The sequence below is a fragment of the Eubalaena glacialis genome, chromosome 5 (genome assembly GCF_028564815.1).
Source record: "Eubalaena glacialis isolate mEubGla1 chromosome 5, mEubGla1.1.hap2.+ XY, whole genome shotgun sequence".
Taxonomy (NCBI): domain Eukaryota; kingdom Metazoa; phylum Chordata; class Mammalia; order Artiodactyla; family Balaenidae; genus Eubalaena; species Eubalaena glacialis.
In genome coordinates, this window is record NC_083720.1 from 43,772,180 (window position 1) to 43,793,134 (window position 20,955).

Here is a 20,955-nt window from a genome sequence, read left to right on the forward strand (position 1 = left end):
ATCTTCAGAGGAGGAGCAGAGGGTTGCCGAAAAGGTTTCTCAGAGATCAGCTCCAAAGGCCACGGAACTGTGCCGTCTGGCTTGTCACTGGGTGTGGGGACTGGGAGTGCCTTCTGGCCAGGGTTCCACCTGGCCCCCGCTCACTTCTGTCCAGAGTCCTTTTCAATGACGCTTAAAGGACAGACAGCAGCCATTTGTCATTTGTGTACGTCTAGTTTTCTGTTCACTCGCTTACGGCATGTGCGTCACCTGAGAACAGGGACTGTGGTCCCTGCATCTCTGCATGCCACGCTGCCCATGACATGTGCCAAGGTGGAGTTTGAGATACTTACAGAGAGATGCATGGTGACTGTGGACCAACAGGAAAATCATCATAGCTACCATTTATTGAGCACGTTATGGGACAGGCACTTTATATACGTATAATCAGAGATCATTTCAGGGCGTTCCTGATACTTGGAAATGTAGGTAAATTTGGCTCAAACCCTGCAATGGTTGAAAGCCCTCCCCTGGACTGGGAATTACTCACCTTGCTGCTTCCTTCTTCTCTCTGTGTCGGCACCTGAGTCTGCAGGCCTGTTTGTCTCCTTAGGGGCTGGAGTCCAACACTGCAAGGACAGTGGCTTTCTCGAACGTTTGTGGGTATGGCAGGGTGCACGTTACATCTGCAGTCTTTGCCAGTGCCCGTGACCGTCCAGGTGGCCCTGCTGCCCTCTGCTGTCTCAAAAGTTCCATGGACCTGGTAACCGTCCCACCTGAGCAAAGCCCCTGGAAGTGTGGGTCTCCCCCTACTCTGGACTCCCCAGGAGAACAAGCCCCTCAAAGCTGTTCTTTTTCCACAGCTTGAAGCTGTACCATTTTACTCATCTATTATTGCTAACGGTCTCAGGAATCTCTCAAGTTAGGTGTTGTTATCACCCTCTTTTGAAAACAAAGTGAAGCACATACTCTTTTTTGGAAATATAATCTGTGTACAGAAACCATAAGTATACAGGTGGATGAATTTTCTCAAGTTCAACATACACATGTACCCAGCATGTAGATCAAGAAACAGAGCACAACCAGCACCCCTAGTCTCCCCTTGGCTTCCCTTTCAGGCTCCCCGCCTGCCCACAGTAGTAACCACTCTCTAGACTTGTAAGAGCATAGGTTAGTTTTGTCTGTTTTTTTTTTTTTAATTTTATTTTTATTTATTTTTGGCTGTGTTGGGTCTTCGTTGCTATGCGTGGGCTTCCTCTAGTTGAGGCAAGCGGGAGCTATTCTTTGTTGCCATGCGCAGGCTTCTCATTGAGGTGGCTTGTCCTGTTGTGGAGCATGGGCTCTAGGCGTGCGGGTTTCAGTAGTTGTGGCACGCGGGCTCAGTAGTTGTGGCTCGTGGGCTCTAGAGCGCAGGCTCAGTAGTTGTGGCGCACGGGCTTAGTTGTTCCGCGGCATGTGGGATCTTCCCGGACCAGGCCATGAACCCGTGTTCCCCTGCATTGGCAGGTGGATTCTTAACCACTGCGCCACCAGGGAAGCCCTAGTCTTGTCTGTTTTTAAGGTTCATATAAATATTCCCTTTTCATGGATGGGTAAATTAAGTGTTAAGAGAGGTTGAGCAAGTTCCCAAAGGTCACCACTCAGTGACAGAGCTGAATTTTGAACCCAGCATTGTGTGGCCCTGAAGATTCCTCTTTTCTTTCTACTATAGAATTCTAATTCTTAACCAAGGCATCAGATTTTAGTAAATTAAATAAAAGGTAATTCTTATTCTAAAACAGCTCAATGATAGAGAAAACCATGGCTAAAAACTCCACGGTTATGACCCCTTTGCTTCGGTCCAGGACCTCCCCCGAGGAGGCTAGGCTGTCTTTTTATAAGTCATCAGGTCAAGTGTGGGAGCCCAGCCAGGGTCTCCTTCCTGACTCACGGCTGTGAGCCTCAGGGTCTCAGCCTGCTTTTACTGGCTCGAGTTTCCCCCACCAAAGCTGGTTTCAGGGCTCCTCCCTTGCCTGGCTCAGCCTCCCAGCTCCCATTTCTGTACTGCTCGTGGGCTCTCTCTGTGTTAAGGTAGGGTTTTTATTGCTCCTGGGAGCCCAGAGGCGATAACAACAGGCTTAACATGGGAGAGCGAACAAGGTTAACAAATCAAACTCAAGCCAGATGCCTCTCAAAATTCAGGTGACATTGACCTCTGTCCTGTGGCAGTCGAAAGTTCTCCCCAGGATTCCTACAAATTTTGGCGAGGTCTTTCTTCAAAGCCTCTCTTGTCTCTTGATTGTTTTCTGTATTGATCCAGACTCAGTGAAACTCAATGCATCTTTTTGAGGGGGCGTAACACAGCAATAACAAACTACTCTTGTAAAAAATATCTGAATAGTGTAGACTGAGAAGTAGGGAGTCCTACGGAGGGGTCACATAGCATGCCGTAGGCCAAACATGTTTCCTGTTCTTCCAGAGTTCCCTCTGGTCCCCCTACCCAGAGATCCTCCCTTGGCCTTCCTCCCACTGTTACCTGGCTCCTGTCTTCACTGCTGCTTTCCCTTCCCTCCTGGCTGCCTGGACCCCACATCTTCTACCTCTACTGTACAGAGCAATTTAACTTTCTTCGCTGAAGCCTGGGCACCAGCCATCACCCGTGTACTTCAAGTCCAACCTGCCCAAAGTTCTTATCAAGAGGTTTTTCCAAGCAAAATCGTACATCCTTACAGAAGTGGTTCCGTGCTCGGGCTCTGGAGTGGAGGTTCAAGTTCAGCTCCACAGCTTGCTACTGTGAGAACTTGGGCAAGTTCCTCTGGACAGCTTTCTCAACTGTAGATTGGAGATGACAATAGTACCTGCTCTGTTTGGCTGTTGTGAGGATTAAATGACATAATCTATGTAAAATATGTAATCAGATTTCTTGGTACATAGTAAGTGCTCAATAAATGCTGGCTAATATTTTTAAAAAGAAACTATGTTCTTCGAGGTCAAAGACTTTGTATCTCCAGTACCTTGCAGGCCCCCCCATAAATGTTTGATGAATGAAAGTCATTTAAATAATCCCTTCAATATTACTTCTTTTCATTTTATAGACCAGTGAAGCTCTTGCAGTGTGTGCAGCACAGCACTCATCCCGACTGTGCCTTAAATTCGTAAGTGAATGTCTTAACCCAACTTCCTTGCTTCCCCAAAATAATCAGTCCGTACTATTTATAGAACGCTGGTGGATTGCAATATCATTTTACACCCACCCCCTAAAACGTCTGGCTGCAGAGTAAGAAAGACTGGTACTTCTGCACTGCACTTCTCTCCATCTCTGAGCTGCTGGGTTGGTGCAGGTTTGCTGAACATCTGTGCAGCTGAGCTGAATGAACCCCTGCCATGTACACAGAGCAGAGGCTGCCCTGACGCCTCAGCTTCAGCGCAAAGGCTGGGAATGGGGTGGCAGGAGGACCTATTAAAACTTATTTCTGTTGCCCTTAGAGCTGACAGTTATTTTACCAGCAAAATGGGTTTATTTGGGAATAGCAGAGGAATTACAGTTCGGGACAAGCAGGCTATAGCAAAAGCCATAGACAAGTCCAATAAACGAAGGAGATGAACTTTATTTTATAGAAAAAAAGGAGGAAGTTGGGAAGGGGTGTTTTGAATGAAGGTCCGTCAGAGAAAAGTGAGAATTCAAGGTGATGACAGTTTCTCATTGGCTGAGTTGCTGGGGTAGTCGATTTCTTACAGAAGATGCAGTGTACATCTCTCCTGCTGTGGCCTGTTGATGATTGATGATTGTTCCTGTGGATGATTCTGTTGGGGTCTGTAATCAACAATTCTTCCTGTAATTGATGTGAGTGGCACTGCGTGAGAGCTCCCCCTTCTGACCTCCTGACTCCATTTAAGTGGTGAGGTTTACATTTCTCAATCCTAATGTATATATTGTTTTAAATTAATTAATTTATTTGTTTTTATTTTTGGCTGTATTGGGTCTTTGTTGCTGCGCGCGGGCTTTCTCTGGTTGCGGCGAGCGGGGGACTACTCTTCGTTGCAGTGGGCGGGCTTCTCATTGTCGTGGCTTCTCTTGTTGCAGAGCACGGGCTCTAGAGCGCAGGCTCAGTAGTTGTGGCGCATGGGCTTAGTTGCTTCGCAGCATGTGGGATCTTCCCGGGCCAGGGATCGAACCCGTGTCCCCTGCATTGGCAGGCGGATTCTTAACCACTGTGCCACCAGGGAAGCCCTATGCTGTTAGTATAAATGATACTATACATAGGCTTCTGCAACGTGCTTTTTTCACATAATAGTGTCTTGGTGTTGTTTTCCTATCTGTGGTGTTCTGTTGTGTGCGCACATCATGATTTATTTAACCCATTGCCCATAGGTGGACATTTAGATTGTTTCCAGTATTTAGCTATCATCAACAGTGAATAAGATGAAGCCTTTTCCCTCTACTTCCATTTCCTGAAAGTAATTTCTTTCAACATTTTGGTCCATCGCCTCCCATACATCCCAGTACACACACATACACATATGTTACCAGGCAGAGATGTAAGTTTGTTCATCTATTTGTTTCTGGTTTGGTCTTATTTTCATTTATTTACTTGCCTTTGTTTTCGTACAAAAAGCAGTCATGCTGGACAGACTGTTCTGCTGTGGCCCTTTTTCACTTAACGATATAAGGCCATCATCCCTTTCTGTCTGTGCGTACTTTCTGACTCTGTCTTTTAGTGGCTGCGGAGTACTCTGTAGGATGACCACTCGTCATTTATTTAACCATTTTTCAGTCATAGGCTGACTTAGCTGTAGGTTGTGGTTGTAGTTGTTTATTATTATAAACAATGCTGAAATATAATCCTTGATTCCATACCTTGAGCTCTTGTTCAAGTGTCTGTGTAGGAAAGATTACCAGAAAGGGAGTTGCTGGGTCAAAGGATGTATCTGTAGTTTGAATTTTGATATGTTTCAACAAAGCTGCCCCAGTGTGCGCTCCCACCAACAGTATGTGGCAGGTGCCCCTTTCTCCCCTTCTTCACTAACCCTGGGTATTATCTGTACTTGTACCTGTATCTATACCTAATTTTAGTCAGTCTTATGGATAAAACATGATGCTTTATTGTTGTTTTGATTTGTGTTGGCAGGAAGATTTCTGATGCCAACGCCTGAGTTCTCTTCCCTTCCTTTCCTATCTGCTAAAATGTTATGTACCTTTGAGGACCCAACTCCAAATGTCCCTTTGTCTGTAAGGCTTTCCTGATTCTGCAGGTGGATGTAAGAACTCCCTTCTCTGTGCTCCACTGACTTTGTACACAACCCAACTACAGCGCTTCCCTCTTTCCAGTCATGTTGTAATTCATTCCTCACCATCTGTCTCCAACACTCGACTTAGAGATTGCATGAACTCCCTCTTTGTGTGTCTCATCACAATTGCACAGAGCAGGTGCTCCATAAATGTCTGTAGGATCCATTTTTCCATCTCGAAGGAGAAGAGAACTAACCTGGGCTGGATATCAACTGTATGCCAGACGCTGTGCTGTGTGCATTGCATAGAACATTCTGTTCATCCTTCTAACTGGTCCATTAGGTAGACACAGAGAGGGGAGAGAGAGAGAGACAGACAGACAGACAGGCAGAGAGACTGCTCATCATGCCCATATAGCTCCTCTTCCCATCTTCATTTAGTAATAGAACCCTTGAATGTTAGTTGGCCTCATGGTTGCCAAGAATAACAATTGTACTTCCCAGCCTCGCTTTCCTCTGTGGCCGAGTGATGTGGGTGACTTGAAAGGAAAGAACATTCATTCCCTCCCCCTTTGTTGGCTGGTGTATGGACCCAGAAGGTGTGGTGATGAGCCACCTTCGCTGGGCATGGCAGAGCATGCCATAGAGGGAGGCTGGGTGGCCCCTACCATGGAAACACAGTATCAGCCTGCACAGTTACGGAGAGAGAGATAAACATCTGTCTTGTCTAAGCCCCTGGGATTTGGGGTCATTTCAACAGCAACCAAACCTATATCTGAACCGATATGGATAGGTTCTGTTACCCTCATTTCAGGGGTGTAGAAACTCTGGCTTAGAGAAGATAATGAAGGATTTGCCCAAGAAAAGACTACCCAGCCAGTGAGTGGGTCTGAAGCGAGTCTATGAGGTTTCCAGAATTCACCCTGGTGACTGTTAGGCTCTTTTGACTAGAAATTGGGATAAGAGATCCACCAATACCAGCATGTGTCCCAGGGTGGCTGGCGAGGTTAAGTCCTCTCCCACTCTCTGCTGTTCACTGTCTGTGAATTAGGCACGCGTGTTTTTGAGTCCTCTCCCAGGAAGTAAAGAACAGTCTGTGTACCTGGGCCTTCACTTTCCTCACCTGAGAATGAAATCCACTCTCCTGTCCCTTCTGTTCAAAAACCTTCAACGTTCCCTGCTACCAAGTCTAAACTTCTGGCCTGGCCTTCCTGGTTCTTACCCTCCTTCTAGACACACCACCCCCTGCTCCCCACCGGAAACTTTCATTGCAGGCTTGGATCCACTTCCCTGAAGACACCCTGTGCTTTCCTGCCCACAGTCCTGTGGACACTGACCCTTTTGGCCATGGTGAGAGCAATGCAGTTGGAGTCAGATGACCTGAATTTGACATTTTTCTCATCTACAAAACTGAAATAATGGAAACTGCCACGTGGGTTTGTTGTGAAGACGGCGCCCAACCTCCCTTCTAGACAGGATCCTAGAAAGACTCCCCAGAGCCTGGACCAGGCGCAGGCTTCAGGTTCCTACAGTTCAAGTAAGGAGCACATGGGTCGAAACTCATAATCGCAAAGCATCGCACGCCAGATCCAGGTAGCTCAGCAGAAATGGGATGTGTTGAAGGATATTGGGTCACTCAGAGTCTTCCTGGGAGAGCCAGAGAAGCAGGGCTGGAGGCTATGCCAAAGTCCCACCCAGAACTGCCCTAGGGGAGATCCCCCGGCGGCCTGTTGGGCACAGACACCGCAGAGAGTTCCTATGATGCTCGTGTCTGGATGCTCCTTCTAGAATCTCTGTCACGGCTGCCCCGGAGAGCTGGTGCCAGGGCATCCCCAGCTAGAATGAACCCTCGGTGGCATCTGCTGTTTTAGTCTACTATGCCCACAGCTATACCCAGATGTGGGTACATCTGGTTGGCAGAGTTTTGGTCACGTGTTTGTGCTCTAACTCCCGGGAGGTTGGGAAATTGAATCTCTGCTTTAAATCCAGTCTCACGGCTTTAAACCTCATCTGTATGCTGGTGACTCCAAAATGAGTATTTCTAATCCAGGCCCTGTACTGAGTACCACACTTGTATATTCAGCAGTTTACTCTGATGTCTAATAGGTATTTCAAATGCAACACATCCCAAACCGGACTCCGGAATTTACCCATGGTGGTAGGCTGAGTCATGGCATCCAAAGATATGAATGCAGTTCCTAATTCCTGGAATGAGTGGATTTTACTTTATATTACACAAGGGGCTTTGCAGATATGAAGAAGTTAACGATCTTGAGGTGGGGAGATTATTCTGGACTATCCTGGTGGGCCCTGCATGTAACGTAAGTGTCCTTATAAGAGTGAGGCAGAGGGAGATTTGGTTCAAGAGGAGGGAAAGGCAGTGTGGTTATGGAAGCAGAGATTAGAATGATATACTTTGAAGGTAGATAAAGGTCAAGGACACAGATTCTCCCCTCAGGAGATTTTCCAAAAGGAACCAGCCCCAATGACACCTTGACTAACCCAGGAAACTGGTTTCAGACTCTTGACCTCCAGAACTGTAAGAGAATAAATAAAGCTGTGGTGTTTTGAGCCACTGAGTTTATTACAGCAGCAACGGGAAACTAATACACTAATACCTCAGTTGGTCTACCCATACATCCCTGTCTCAATTGATGGTAACACCCACCTTTCCAAAAATCTCCAAACGCCTGTTCCTAAAATCTTAGTGCCATTCTTGATGCCTTCCCTTCTTTCACCCTTCAGCAAAAAATCCTGTTGATTCAACTTACAAAATTAATGGAAAATCCCGTCATCTACTGTGACCAGCCTGGTCTGAGCCACTGGGCCTCTTTGAAACCCAGCTACTAAGAAGTTAGCCTTTTATTTTTATTGTTTATTAGGGAAATTTCAAACATGCACATAGTATAAGGAATAGTCCTTTAAAAATTCAGTCACGTCACTCATCTGCTCACAGCCCGGCAGTCAGTCCCACATCACTCAGAGTAAGAGCCAAACAGCCTTCCCAGGACCCCCAGCTCCACTTCTCTCCGACTTTTTTCTTCCTCCCCTTCCCTCATTGGGCCTCAGCCGCAGTGACCTCCTGGGACTTGACAGCACATTCCCACCACAGGGCCTTGGTCACTGTTTTCTCTGCCCGGAAGTCCTTCCCCATGTGGCCAACTCACTCACTTACTGTGTTTGCTCACATCTCAGCTCCCTGAGGCAACCTTGACCTCCATGTTTAAAGCTGCAGCCTGCACCGTCAACTCTGGCTCCGCAAACCCCCTCATGTTGCTCTGCTTTTCTTTTCTATAGTGTTTGTTTATCATCTTCTGACTTATTTGTTTGTTAAGTTTGTTTTTTATTGCCTGTTTCCCACCTGTTAGAACATCAGCTCCAGGAGGACAGGGGCTTTTCCTTGTTCTGTTCACTGATGAATGTGACTCAAGAACCTAGGAGGGAGCCTGCAGCCTGGTAGGCACTGAGGAATGAATGAATGAGTGAACAAATGATTGATTTTTCTACCCTGGGGAGGCATAGATTTGAGACAAAGGATGTTGAAAGGGGCTGGGCAACTGAAGGGCATGACACGGGTCCTGTGAGAGTTTGTCCTATAAGAAGTGACCAGGGGCAGCATGTGTAGAAGTTCCAGATTTTGATTGTAAGAAACAGAATCCAGCTGTGGCTCATGTAGGTGGAAAAAAGGGGAATAAAGTTGTTGGGAGGATTTAATAGAATAGACTCTCCAGTGAGCAGGGGGCCTCATAAGGTCTGGAGAGGTAAGTGTCCTTATTGTCACCGTGTAACTTAGGTCTTTCTGGTTTTACTCTGTCTCCTTAAACAGACTGTAAACTTTATGCAGATACAGATCATGTAAAATTCCTTCCTGTAAAACCTGTTGCCCCCTACGCTGCCGTTCCCAAAATAGGCAAGTGGGGCCACCCTGGCACCGGTGCCTGCTTTTCCCTCCCCTGCTGCACGCTCTGTACGGTGAATGAGGGCAGCTCTCCTCACCAGTCTTCAGGTCTTTCTGAGCACTTTGCACATGTCAGCCTGTCAACCTGGTCTTTGGAGTCATCATCTCATTGCATTCCAACCACATTCTTGGAAGGTGGGCAGTTTGATCGCCATTAGTGATGCTGAGGTTCAGAGAGGTTAAGTGACCCCTTAAAGTCACTCAGGACTGGCTGGAGGCAGAAGTGGAAGCCAGGTCTGTCTGTGTGTAAAGTCCTTGCTCTTCCCACTGAACCACACTGCCTCCAGATGTTTCTGGGGTTCACACCACAGCAGAGAAGTAAGAGGTTTATAGTTCCTGACCTGTTCTTCTTTCCTTCTTTGGGCATTCTTTCAGTGACTGTTGAACAGATTTATTTATGACAGTTCTTTCCCAAGTCCATTGAACGTCAAGAATAAAACCCTCTTTCACGCTTTGCCGAGGTTTTCTCCACTTTCATTACTTTGGAAGGAATTTTACTAATCTCCTTTAAAAATGATTTAGCAGAGAATACTGGTAGATAATTTACAGAAGAGGAACCACCAGTGGCAAATATGAAACATTATTTTATTGATCTAAAAATAATGAACTACACATTCAATAAGGGGCAATTTCCACCTCAACTTCTTTGACATACCGCAACAAAAAATAGCAGAAAAATATTTTAAAGATGTTATTCAATGCTTGATGGCATTGTAAGTTGCTAAGATGCTTTGGGAGAGCAACTTGATAATATGTATCAAGAATTATAGGTGTCGTGCCGCGGGGGTGGGGGTTGGGGTCGGGGTCGAGGAAAAAAAGAAGTAAAAAAAAAAAAAAAGATTTATAAAAATATTCATAATCTTTGACCTAAGTCAGACTTTAGGTACCCTATTCTAAAGACATGATTCAAAATATAGATTCAATCTACATGCTCACAGATGTTCACAAACAATTCTTTTTAATGCAGTATCAGAAGTGCAAACATTGGGAGCTGGAGCTAAATATTCAAGGGTAAGGGAATGGTTACATCAAAGGGTTATACTTACTACATGGAATAGAATGTAGCCATTCAAAACAATGGTAGGTGGTTTATGTCAGTTATATCTCCATAAAGCTGGGGGTGAAGGTGAAACAACCGTAATCATGATAATCATGCAGCAATATGGACAAATTCTCACAAACAAAGTGAAAAACATGTAGAAAACAACTTTATACGCTTATAGGTTATAATATTGGCCCAAAATTCAGTAGATGGATAATCTACAGGATTGGTGAGGATATGAGAAAACAGACGTACTCATGTTACTGACATAGGGTTCGCTGTGTCAGTCAGGGTTAAGGGAAAACGTCAGATTTCCCATCTTGGCCTGAATTCTCTCTCCAAAATGTGTTCCCCCCCCCCACCCCCCCGCCCTGGCCCTAGGCCACGGAAGTGGGATGAAAATTTCACTTGCTTAGGAATAGTGGGGTAAAAGACTTTGAATCTGCAAAAGTTTAGAATCCAACTCACATTTTTGTGGTAAGTTTAGGAACAATCTTTTTTTTTTGATATTTAATTTATTTACATCATTTTAATTTATTTACATCATTTTAATTTATTTACAACATTTTAGAGAGTTTAACATTTAAGAATAGCTCTTGGAATAGCCCTGTGATTCCAATATAAGTGTAACTATTAAATAACTGATTTAAAAAAAAAACAACAAACTGATTTTAGACTTAGGATTTTTAGTTGAAAGTGATAAGAGAATTTTACTAAGTTTTCAATCAGTACTGGAATGTTTAAGATTAAATTTTATACATTTATTAGATTTATTAGAATTAAGTATTCGAGAAGGTTTTGCTCACTTAAAGTCATTTAAAATATTTTATAAAGAAAATGTAATGTTTTAAAATGTAAGTTTAAAATAATTTAACCTAAAATAACTTGAGTTTAAAATATTCAGGAAATTGGAATAATTGTGAAGCCCCCTTACAAGTTATTATCAGAGTTGACTAGGCTTTTAAATTAGAAGAATACTATTCATAAATTAACTAGAAAAGTGTATGGGAAAGTCAAGCTTTTGAATTTATAAATTTAATAGTTAGAATTAATTTTTAAAACCAAAGTAACTGCAAGTAATGTGCTTTTTCTCTGCATAAACACCACCCTCAAGCAAAGCCTCACAGTGACATGAAAAGCTTAAGCTAAAATGTGACAAGTGGGCCCAGGCATCTAAAGTGAAAGAAAACAAAACTATATTCTGTTTGTGCATGATAATAGATGTAAATGATAGAAATAGATCTAAGATAAACTCCCAATGGCTAGAGAAGGGAGTGAGAACTGGAAAAAGACGAAGGGAGACTCATTATTACTGTGTTTAGTTCTGTATTATTTTATTTTCTTAAAAAGTAAAAGTAAATTTGTCTCTGTCTTAATTGGTTAATTATTTAACAGCAAAAACACTAATCAATTTTGAATGAACTGTCTGGAACATTAACTGAATTAGAAGTGCAATTATAGAAAATGTCCAGCAGGAGGAGCCCTAGTACAAATTTGTGGGCTGCTCGAGGTTCCTTTAGCAAAAAAGGGGCGAACAGCACTCATAGGGAGTAATCAACTTTCAAGGACCCCAGCCGCTAGTCAGGATCCAGGGGATAAAAACCTCAGATTGTTTCATAATTTTAAAAGTTTATTTTTTAATTGGTTTCAAAGAATTCAGTAATTCCTGTTTTTAAAAATCTGGTGGTCAGACCCTATTTGCTATGACCAGAGTCCCTATTTTGGCCAGATCCTCTCTCAGTGTCTGTATGTCATGACCGGTTTTTCCTCACCAGTTAAACTGTGATGATGTAATGTCCATCAGTAGGGAACTTGGCGAACTTTATGGTACATCCATACAATCAGAATTCACCCATGAGGAAGAATGAATAAACTCCGTATGTACCGATATGGAAGTATGTCCAAGATGTGCTGGTGGGTGAAAAAACAAGTTGTAGATTCCATTTGTGCTTAGATAAAAGGATATGTGAGTCTGTGTGTGTGTGTGTGCGTGGGAGTGTGTGTGCGCACACGTGTGTGTGTGTAGGGAGTGTGTATCGCATTTCTGGAAGGACAAATCAAAACTATCAAGGATGATTCTCTATGAAAAGTGGGAATAGGGAAGCTAAGGAGCTTTTACTTTTCACTTTGTAACTTTCTGTACTATTTATTTATATTTATTTATTTTTGGCTGCATTGGGTCTTCACTGCTGCGCATGGGCTTTTCTCTAGCTGTGGCGAGCCGGGACTACTGTTTGTTGCAGTGCGTGGGCTTCTCACTGCAGTGGCTTCTCTTGTTGCAGAGCATGGGCTCTAGGCGCGTGGGCTTCAGTAGTTGTGGCATGCGGGCTCAGTAGTTGTGGCTCGCGGGCTCTAGAGCGCAGGTTCAGTAGTTGTGGTGCATGGGCTTAGTTGCTCCGCAGCATGTGGGACCTTCCAGGACCAGGGATCAAACCGGTGTCAACTGCACTGGCAGGAAGATTCTTAACCACTGCGCTGCCAGGGAAGTCCCATGTACTATTTAAATTTTCCGCAGTGTGCATATATGTTTTTGAAAGTAGGTGTCATCCACCAATACTGACATTTTTTCTATTTCCTTTTTAATTTGCAGGGCAGCAACATCTACTCAAAGAGAAGCCCTGTCCCTTTATGCAGAACAAAGTGCCAGCTTTGTCTTTCCTCTCTTAGTGGCTTTGGCTTCAGTTGCTCAGATGTAACTAGGAACTCAGCTGTGTTGCCCTAAGCAGCCTGCAGTCCTGAAACCTGCCCTTGCCCAGTCATCCTTCTTGTTCTGTGTACACCAGGTGACTCCATTGTCTAAAGAAGCTTCCTGCTGGGAAAACAATGTCCTGAAATGGGTTTTGAATGATATACGCGGTCAGGATTTCAGAAATTAAGCTAGTTCTATTTAACCGGTTAAAACTACTGCATTAACAATTTGATTGACATATATACACTACTATGTATAAAATAGATAACTAATGAGAACCTATTGTACAGCACAGGGAAAAAAAACTACTGCATTAGAATTAAAGCTAGTTATTATTTTCTTATTTTCATAATGATACAACATATTGAGACAGACTGTTTGTTATATAAGCAAACATTTTAAGAAAATTTTGGTAGAACTGTATATATATATTTTTATATTTTCTTAGACAACCAGCAGGGCACACTGCATGTTTGTTGATAGCTTCAAATATATGTATACTATATAAGTGTATTCATACATGTTTGGTAGGCAAAGAGCTATGTATAATGATGTCCATTTAAGGGTTATTTATAATGAGGGGGAACTAAACATTCTACTAATAGGGAACTCTTTGCATATGTTTTGGTATATCTGTAGGATGGAATATCATTCAAATAGGAAAAGTTATGTTTACCAGCCCAAATGTCCTTCATCTGGTGAATGGATAAACTAACGTTGGTATATCTATACAGTGGAATACTACCCAGCAATAAAAAGTAACTAGCTATGGATGAATGCAGCAGTGTGAGACTCAGTGAGACTCAGTTGCAGCATGCCAAGTGAAAGAAGCCAGACCAAAAGTCTGCATACAGTATAATTCTGTTTACAGGACATTCTGGAAAAGGTGAAACTGTAGGAATGGAGAACTTTTTGGTTTCAGGGTTAAGACTAGGGGGAGGGGCTAACTGAAAAGGAGCAGCCTGAGGGAATTTGAGGGGAGTGACAAGTCTGTTCTGGATCAATGGCTATGGTGGTGGCGACAGGAATCTATATTTGCCAGCACTCAGAACTGTATGCCATGAAGTCATTTCACTGTTTGTAAATTAAAAATTTTCAAAGAACATTTCGTGACATAGAAAAATGCCAGCGATCAGTGTAAGACATAGGACATAAAACTGTTTATATGATCTAATTGTCTAAAGTATAATACAAATGTAACATTATGGATGTATGTTTGTATTATACGCATATTGTAAACGAATGAAAGGAAAAGAAATAAGCCCGAAAAGCGGAGCAATGATCTCTGGAGAATGTTCTTATTAGTGATCCCTATTCTTGACTTTTGACTTTTTGTGTTTTCCAAATTTTCTCTAATGAGCATGCATTACTTTTCTAATCAGAAAAAGAGAAATAAGCACATACATCATCTATGTGTGGTAATTTGACACAACACAAAACATTTCCAGACGAGGAAAAGAAAACCAAAACTCCTCACAGACACTTCCTGTTCTTACTCCTTTTTTCACTTCAAGTGAGCATGGGAGGTTTAGACGTGAGAACTCGCAGATTCTGGTGCCCCAGTGGCCAACAACTGGGAGTGAGAGCTCTCACTTTCTGTCGTTTCCTGTAAATCTCTGGAGAGAAAAAGAATTGCCCATTGCGGGCAGAGCTGTTCCTCAAACCTGCTGCCCTGACTGCAGAGCTCTGTCTTCCTCCTGACAGAGCCTCTACGTAACCACTTGCCCAAGTGTTCACTGTAAAGCTGGGAATCCTCACAGCTTGATGATTGTTTTATATAACACACATTTACAATTCAATCTCATGCGTATTTAGAGATCACTTCAGACACTGCGCTGGGCAGGGAATCTCACTGGGAATGATTGCACAGGTCTCCCAATAGCTCCCTGTGCCTCCCATCTCTTTCTCTCTTGGTTCCTTCTCATCTCCCATCACTACCCCTCTCTTGTGGGGTCTACACACTCATCCGCCCCATGCCATGGTGCTCATTCCAGGGTTCGGGAGAGGCCAGGTCCCTTGACCATCACCATCAGTCACCTTCATCATCTCCATCATCATCTTCACCATCATCATAACAGTCATCATCACCACCATCATTATCACCATCATCATCACCATGCCTAGTATTTATTGAGTTCTTACCATGAACCAGTCACTGTTGTCAATTTTTAATCATTCTTTTAATTCTCATTACTATCCTCGTTTTGCAGATGAGAAAACTGAGGCTTGACAAGGTTAAATCACTTCTGCAAGGTCACGCAGTTAGTAACGGAGGAGAAGTGTTACAACCAGGTGGACTGACTCCATCATTGGGCTGCTTTTCCATCTGCTGCACTAAATAAGGCCCCAGGAATGTTAACAACACTTGGATTCTGCTCCAGAACCCTCTGAACTCACTTCCCCCTTCCTCTTTCTATTTCCTCAGTCTTCTTAGATCTCCAACCCCACACTCCACCTACCATTTATGTTTTTGCTTTTCTTTTGCACTTTGACACCAGAAATAGTCTCTCTTGTCCCAAACTGAACTCCCATCTTTTCTACACCTGCATCTCTCCTCCTCACCTCAGCACATTTAAGGACACTTGTCAGGGTAACATGCCTTCTAGCTCACCTTCCCAGAGCTGACACTGTCAGATCCCTATTCAGACCGCCTGAGCATTGTAGGTGGGCATTAGACTTACAGCTAGAATCCTTCCAGGTGTGCAGATGAGCATGAGGTATTACCAGTGTCAAGATTTTTTCTTTCGTAGCTGAGGCCCCATGGGTTTTGGAGAAGCCTGGTATGGATGGTTGAAATGGGATTTTTTTTTTCTTTTTATATAAATGTTGAACACATGTATCCTTTGTCATGAAATACCAGATTATGGATGTCTTACCTTAGCTTCAGAGAATACATTTGACCAAGGTTTATAGAAGAAAGAAGGAAAGAAGGAAAGAAAGAAAGAAAGAAAAGAAAGAAAGAAAAAGGGAAAGAAAGAAAAAGAAAGAAAGAAAAAGAAAAGAAAACCTTCTCTGTAATGTTTCACAGTTCACTCACCATAACAACCCATACACCATGACAAGAAGTAGAGCATTATAAAGAGAGGCAGGATGAACAAGCTTGCCAAAGCAACTTTTGTTCTCAATTCAGCCTTGGAATTCATCATTTCTCCTTCTTTGTGTAGGTTCCAGAATTTTATGATACCTCTCCCCCTACCCAATGAGCTCTAATAGGTTTCCAGAGGGATCCAGACCTTACCATGTATCTTATTATTGAGGATATCACTTGAGTTACCACCTCTTCCCACCATGTCTAACAACAGTAGATTAGACAAGTGTCCAAACCACATAAGTCCTACTGGCCAACCAGAAGAAAAAGGAGGTAGAGCCGGCTTCAAGGGTTGTGATCTGTGCAGTTACACAGGGACCCATGCTCAGAGGGGCCCATGCTTGGTTTAATGTTCTTCTGTCTCTGTCTTTAGAGTCTTAATTTTTGAACAAGGAGCACAGCATTTTCGTTTTTCACTGGGACCTGTAAATTATGTAGCTGGTCCTGAGTGGAAGTAAAGCATTCCAAAACAAAGGGAGCCTATTCTGTCTAAGGTGGCCCTGTTTAATATATAAGAAATAGGTGATGGAGGCTCTGGCTGTGCCCAATCTTGATCACAGGCTTTCAGTGCTTAATGGGAGCTGAAAACACCCCTGTTGGCTCCTCTTCAGCATATTTCATATACCTGGGGAAGTTTTTTATCTTCTAAGTCCCACTTCTCCAAGAAGGAAGCTAGCAGCATGCTTTCCCAGTCTTCCGTGAAACTAGGGTGCAGACATGTGACTTGTACTTCGCTGGTCAGGTGCTCATGCAGGAGACTTCCCTTCAGGGGAAAGAGAGGTGAACATGGAGATGCATCAAGGATTTGGCCTGATCAGAGGGGAAAGGCATGAAGAGTTGGGTGTTATTGGTGTCTTGACTGGTGCAGGCTGAGGCGACCGTGCCCAGCGGTCACTGGGCTCAGAATCTGCTGGGTGGATGGACACTGGTAATTTGGGTGTGGTTTCAGGTTTCATAGTCCGGAAGTTTCATTCCCTGACTCTCCTGGAGATTCTGAGTGCTTTCTGCTTACACTGGCTGGAGTGGATTGTGTTGTTTGCAACTGATAAGCTTCCGACTCTAACTGAAGCCCTCCCCAGCCCAAGGTGAAGGATAGAGATGACTTGCTCAGCCATGTCTCCACATTTTGGGAGCTTATGAGGTTTTTCACTGATGAAGAGGAGCATGCCTATGTGAAATGGCAGTGTTTGCCAGTGTGGACAGAGCTGGAGGGACTGGCTTGTCTGGGCTTGCCAGTTTCCTGTGGTTTCTGGTGTCCTTGTGGTATACTTTCTTTCTAACCTGCAGTGGTGGACAGAAGTGCTGAGTGTCCATCACTTTACACTTCAGCTGCTGAGGTTTGAGCCACCATCTCTTCTTGTATGAATCTCAACGACCCCCCTGCTGCCCCCCCCCCAAAAAAGGATACTGTCTTAGTCCACTTGGGCTGCTGCTATAACAAAATACTACAGACTGGGTAGCTTAAAAACAGTAGACATTTATTTCTCACAGTTCTAGAGGCTGAGAAGTCCAAGATCAAGTTACCAGCAAGGTCATGTTCTAGTGAGGACCCTCCTCTTGATACATAAGCCAGAGCATTCTTGCTGTGTCCTTACATGGAAGAATGAACGAGGGATCTCTCTGGAGCCTCTTTTTAAAGGCACTCATCTCATTCATGAGGGCTCCACCTTTAAGGCTTAAGCACCTCCCCAAACCATCACTTCAGGCATTAGGATTTCAACATATTGCGGATGAGTTTTGGGAGGAACACAAACATTTAGACCATAACAAGCACCGATGCCCAAGCCAACTCAGAACTCCTCACAGCTCATCCATCTTGCACTCCACCCCTTCACCTTAGAGGGTTCACCCAAACTCTATCCACAAAGCCATCTGGCTCTCCCTATGTGCTCAGAATGCTCTAACCTTCTGCTCCATCCCCTACATCTCTGCCAGTTATCTCCTGCTCATCATTTGGATCTCAGCTCAAGGGTCTCTTCCTCCATGAAGCTTTCCCTGACCACCATTCCCACTCTAGGTCAGATTCAAAGTTCTTTTCCATATTTCAGTTTGTAATTGTACATTTGTTAATATGAATATAGATTAACATCTGTACCTGCCCACTAACAACCAGGCCAGGGACCAGAGGTAGCATTAAAAATAATTAACCATCACTGTGGCACAGGCCTGACCAATCAGAGCAGACACTAAATGTCTTAATCAGGAAGGCCACTAGCTTTAACAACTGGCCAGCCATGGTGAGGGTACCAGTAGCAGCCACAGCAGGGATGGGATTAACTCTCCTCATTGTATCTTCAGCCCCTGGCCCAGTGCATGGCACATAAAAAATGCTCAATAAATATCCCCGTGAATAAATGATTGTTCTCTGTTGTTGATCCTAGATTTGCTCCAAAGCAGTTCTGGGACCTAATGTGTTGGACCTTTTGTGACTTCCTAGCCTGCCCTTACTCAGGACGTGGACACCAGTTAGCCCTGCTCCCTGAAGCTACTGGTCATGCTTTCCAGCTTCCATATAGAGCAGACACTCAGGTACCTGGTAGAAGAGTGGATTCCTCCCTCCAAGCCAGGACACTCTGGGGACCACAGTGTGGTAGGACACTGGCTACACAGGGAGTGGATGGGGCTGGGAACCAGGTCAAGCTCAGAATGGGCTAAGTAAACAGAGTACGGGAAGAAAGACGGTAGAGGAACGAAATCCAAGAAGAACTGGCATGATGTAGAATGTTCATTGGTGTGGCTACTGCTATGAATTGTGAGTGGTGTCAGCATCTTAGAGAGGCTGTACCCAGCTGGGCACTATCAAACCAAGTAGCTTGCCATAACCCAGATGTGTCCTGCTTTCTCACTCCTTGGGGTCCTGAATGTGCTGGTCTCTCTGCACTGATTTCCCTTCCTGCTCTGCCATCCATTTGTCAGATTTTAAGGCCCATCTTAAGCATCACCTTGTAGGGGAGCAAAATTTTCCACCCCAAAATATCTCTTTGACATGTGGATTATCTTGAGCTGAAAATAACCAAGGCCCAAAAGACTCAGGAAGAAACTTTGAAATTCCCCCTAACTGCCTAAAAGAATTAAGAAAGAGGGCCAGTTCCCTAGAATAGAGCTATCGCCAGAGATACCTGCAAAGATATGGGCTCAGTGTGGAGGGGGAAACTCAGCAGGACTTACAGATCAGACAATGGGTCCACTCTGTGACCCATTGTCTCTGCATGACCCAGCAAACATTTATTTACCAGACATTTGCTTTACTATCTTCTTGTGAATTGCATTTTTTACCCTTTGAAGTCCCCAACCACTACCCTCAACGTCCTCTTTCATCTTTAGCTGAATATAGTATTTAAGGTGAAGGCTTCAGTCATTTTGGTGAGTTACTCAGTTTATCTTGGTCTCTCCCATGTATACGTTATTAAACTCCTTTTTGATTTCTCCTGCTAATCCATCTCATGTCAATTCAATTCTTAGGCCAGAAGCACCTAGAAGGGTAGAGGAAAATTTCTTCCTCCCCGACAGCCTCCTGAGTCCTCTGGTACCTCTACCACCAGAGCCTTGGTTGTTCTTTGCTCCTTTGCTGCCTCAGCCCCTGTGCATTCCCCTAAGTTGGTCCATCTTCACTGTCTTGTCATCGTTGGGACTGTGGTTTTTTGAAGACTTACTCATCATTTCCTCCCTGGCCTGACCTTTCCTGGATAAAGTGGACATTCCACATGTGGCTTTAATGAGAGAATGGATATGTGAATGAACTGGGTTTCAGAGAAGAAAACACAGGGTGGGTGATTCTTTAATTTTCTTTTAATGTAAGTTTTGTTGAAAGAGATCAGGGATGGTACAAGGAAAGATTAAAAGCATCACATGTCATACTTTTCTGTATTTATGCTATACTTCAATAAAACACGTGAAATATGTGATATATTCTATTGTGGGTGAGGGGAGTAGAAGGGAGGATGACAAGTGGCATAAGAACTTGGGATTCCTAGAAAGGAAGAGAAAGGCCCCTACTGACTTCCAATTCAGCTTGTCTCAGGGTCAGCTGGCTCCTCAGGCTAATCCCATGGAAGCCCCAGCCAAGGGCATCTCTCAGGCCAGGCTTGGAGAACACAGTGTCCACTGCCTTTGGGTTGCCTGGGTTACCAGTGGATTTACACAGTCACTCACAGCACACTGGTCTGTGACTTAATTAGATGCTGTCATTTTGAGCTCCGTGGAAAAGAAAGTGTTTTATTTAAAAAAAAAAAAATTATTATTATTATTGTCATTATTTTTAATGACAGCTGATCACTTGGAAAACTTTAAACAATACAGAAAAGTTAAGGAAGAAGGCGATAAATATCCTCTGTCATACTATATGCAACGTAGCAGATTTTTCTCTCTATACATTCAAACACATACTCGTGTTTTTTGAACACATGAAGCTATGTTTGATATCAGGAATACAACTGAGAGCAGAATCATTCAACTGCAAGTTCTAGGCTTTTTACACATTAACATGCTGATTTCAAACATTTCCTGATCTGTTTCCTCTCCAGCCTAACTTCTACAGTGCTGCCAGAGCAAGCACCCTAAGTGAGGGTCCTGACCGCATGATCTGATCCCCTACTTAAGATGTCGTAGGAAAATGGGGTGCGAGAGGATGGTCACATCCCAGGTCTCTAGTGAGTCCCTGGGACTGGCTGCCAAATGAGGGTCCTTGGCTTCATGCAGGAAAGGATTCCAGAGCGAGCTGAAGTAGAGTGAAAGCAGATTTAAAGCAGAAATACACACTCTACAGACAGAGTGTGGGCCATCTCAGAAGATGAGAGGCCCTGAAATATGGGGTTGTTAGTGTTTATGGGCTGGGTATTTTCATAGGCTAACAAGTGGGAGGATTATTCCAACTATTTTGGAGAAGGGGCAGGGATTCCAAGGAATTGGGCCACTGCTCACTTTTGGCCTTTTATGGTCAGCCTCAGAACTGTCATGGCACCTGTGGGTGTGTCATTTAGATGCTAATGCAT

At 43.9% G+C, this 20,955-nt stretch overlaps 1 protein-coding gene across 5 annotated transcripts in view; it reads left to right on the forward strand.

Moving 5' to 3' along the window:
* The window catches only part of BST1 (bone marrow stromal cell antigen 1), a 34,117-nt gene extending 14,305 nt beyond the window's left edge, over positions 1–19,812 (forward strand). Inside the window, exons 8-10 of one of the 5 annotated variants that reach the window (XM_061192108.1) lie at positions 3,054–3,113; positions 6,462–6,537; positions 8,556–8,991. In XM_061192108.1, coding sequence (XP_061048091.1) covers positions 3,054–3,113; positions 6,462–6,537; positions 8,556–8,603 — 184 coding nt within the window. In that variant the 3' untranslated portion in view covers positions 8,604–8,991. Of the gene's footprint in view, positions 1–3,053; positions 3,114–3,696; positions 3,834–6,461; positions 6,640–8,555; positions 8,992–12,777; positions 14,236–18,345 lie in introns of those variants that run through there. The other 4 variants (XM_061192112.1, XM_061192107.1, XM_061192111.1 and 1 more) reach the window with 4 other exon arrangements.
* Positions 19,813–20,955: the final 1,143 nt, after the last annotated feature.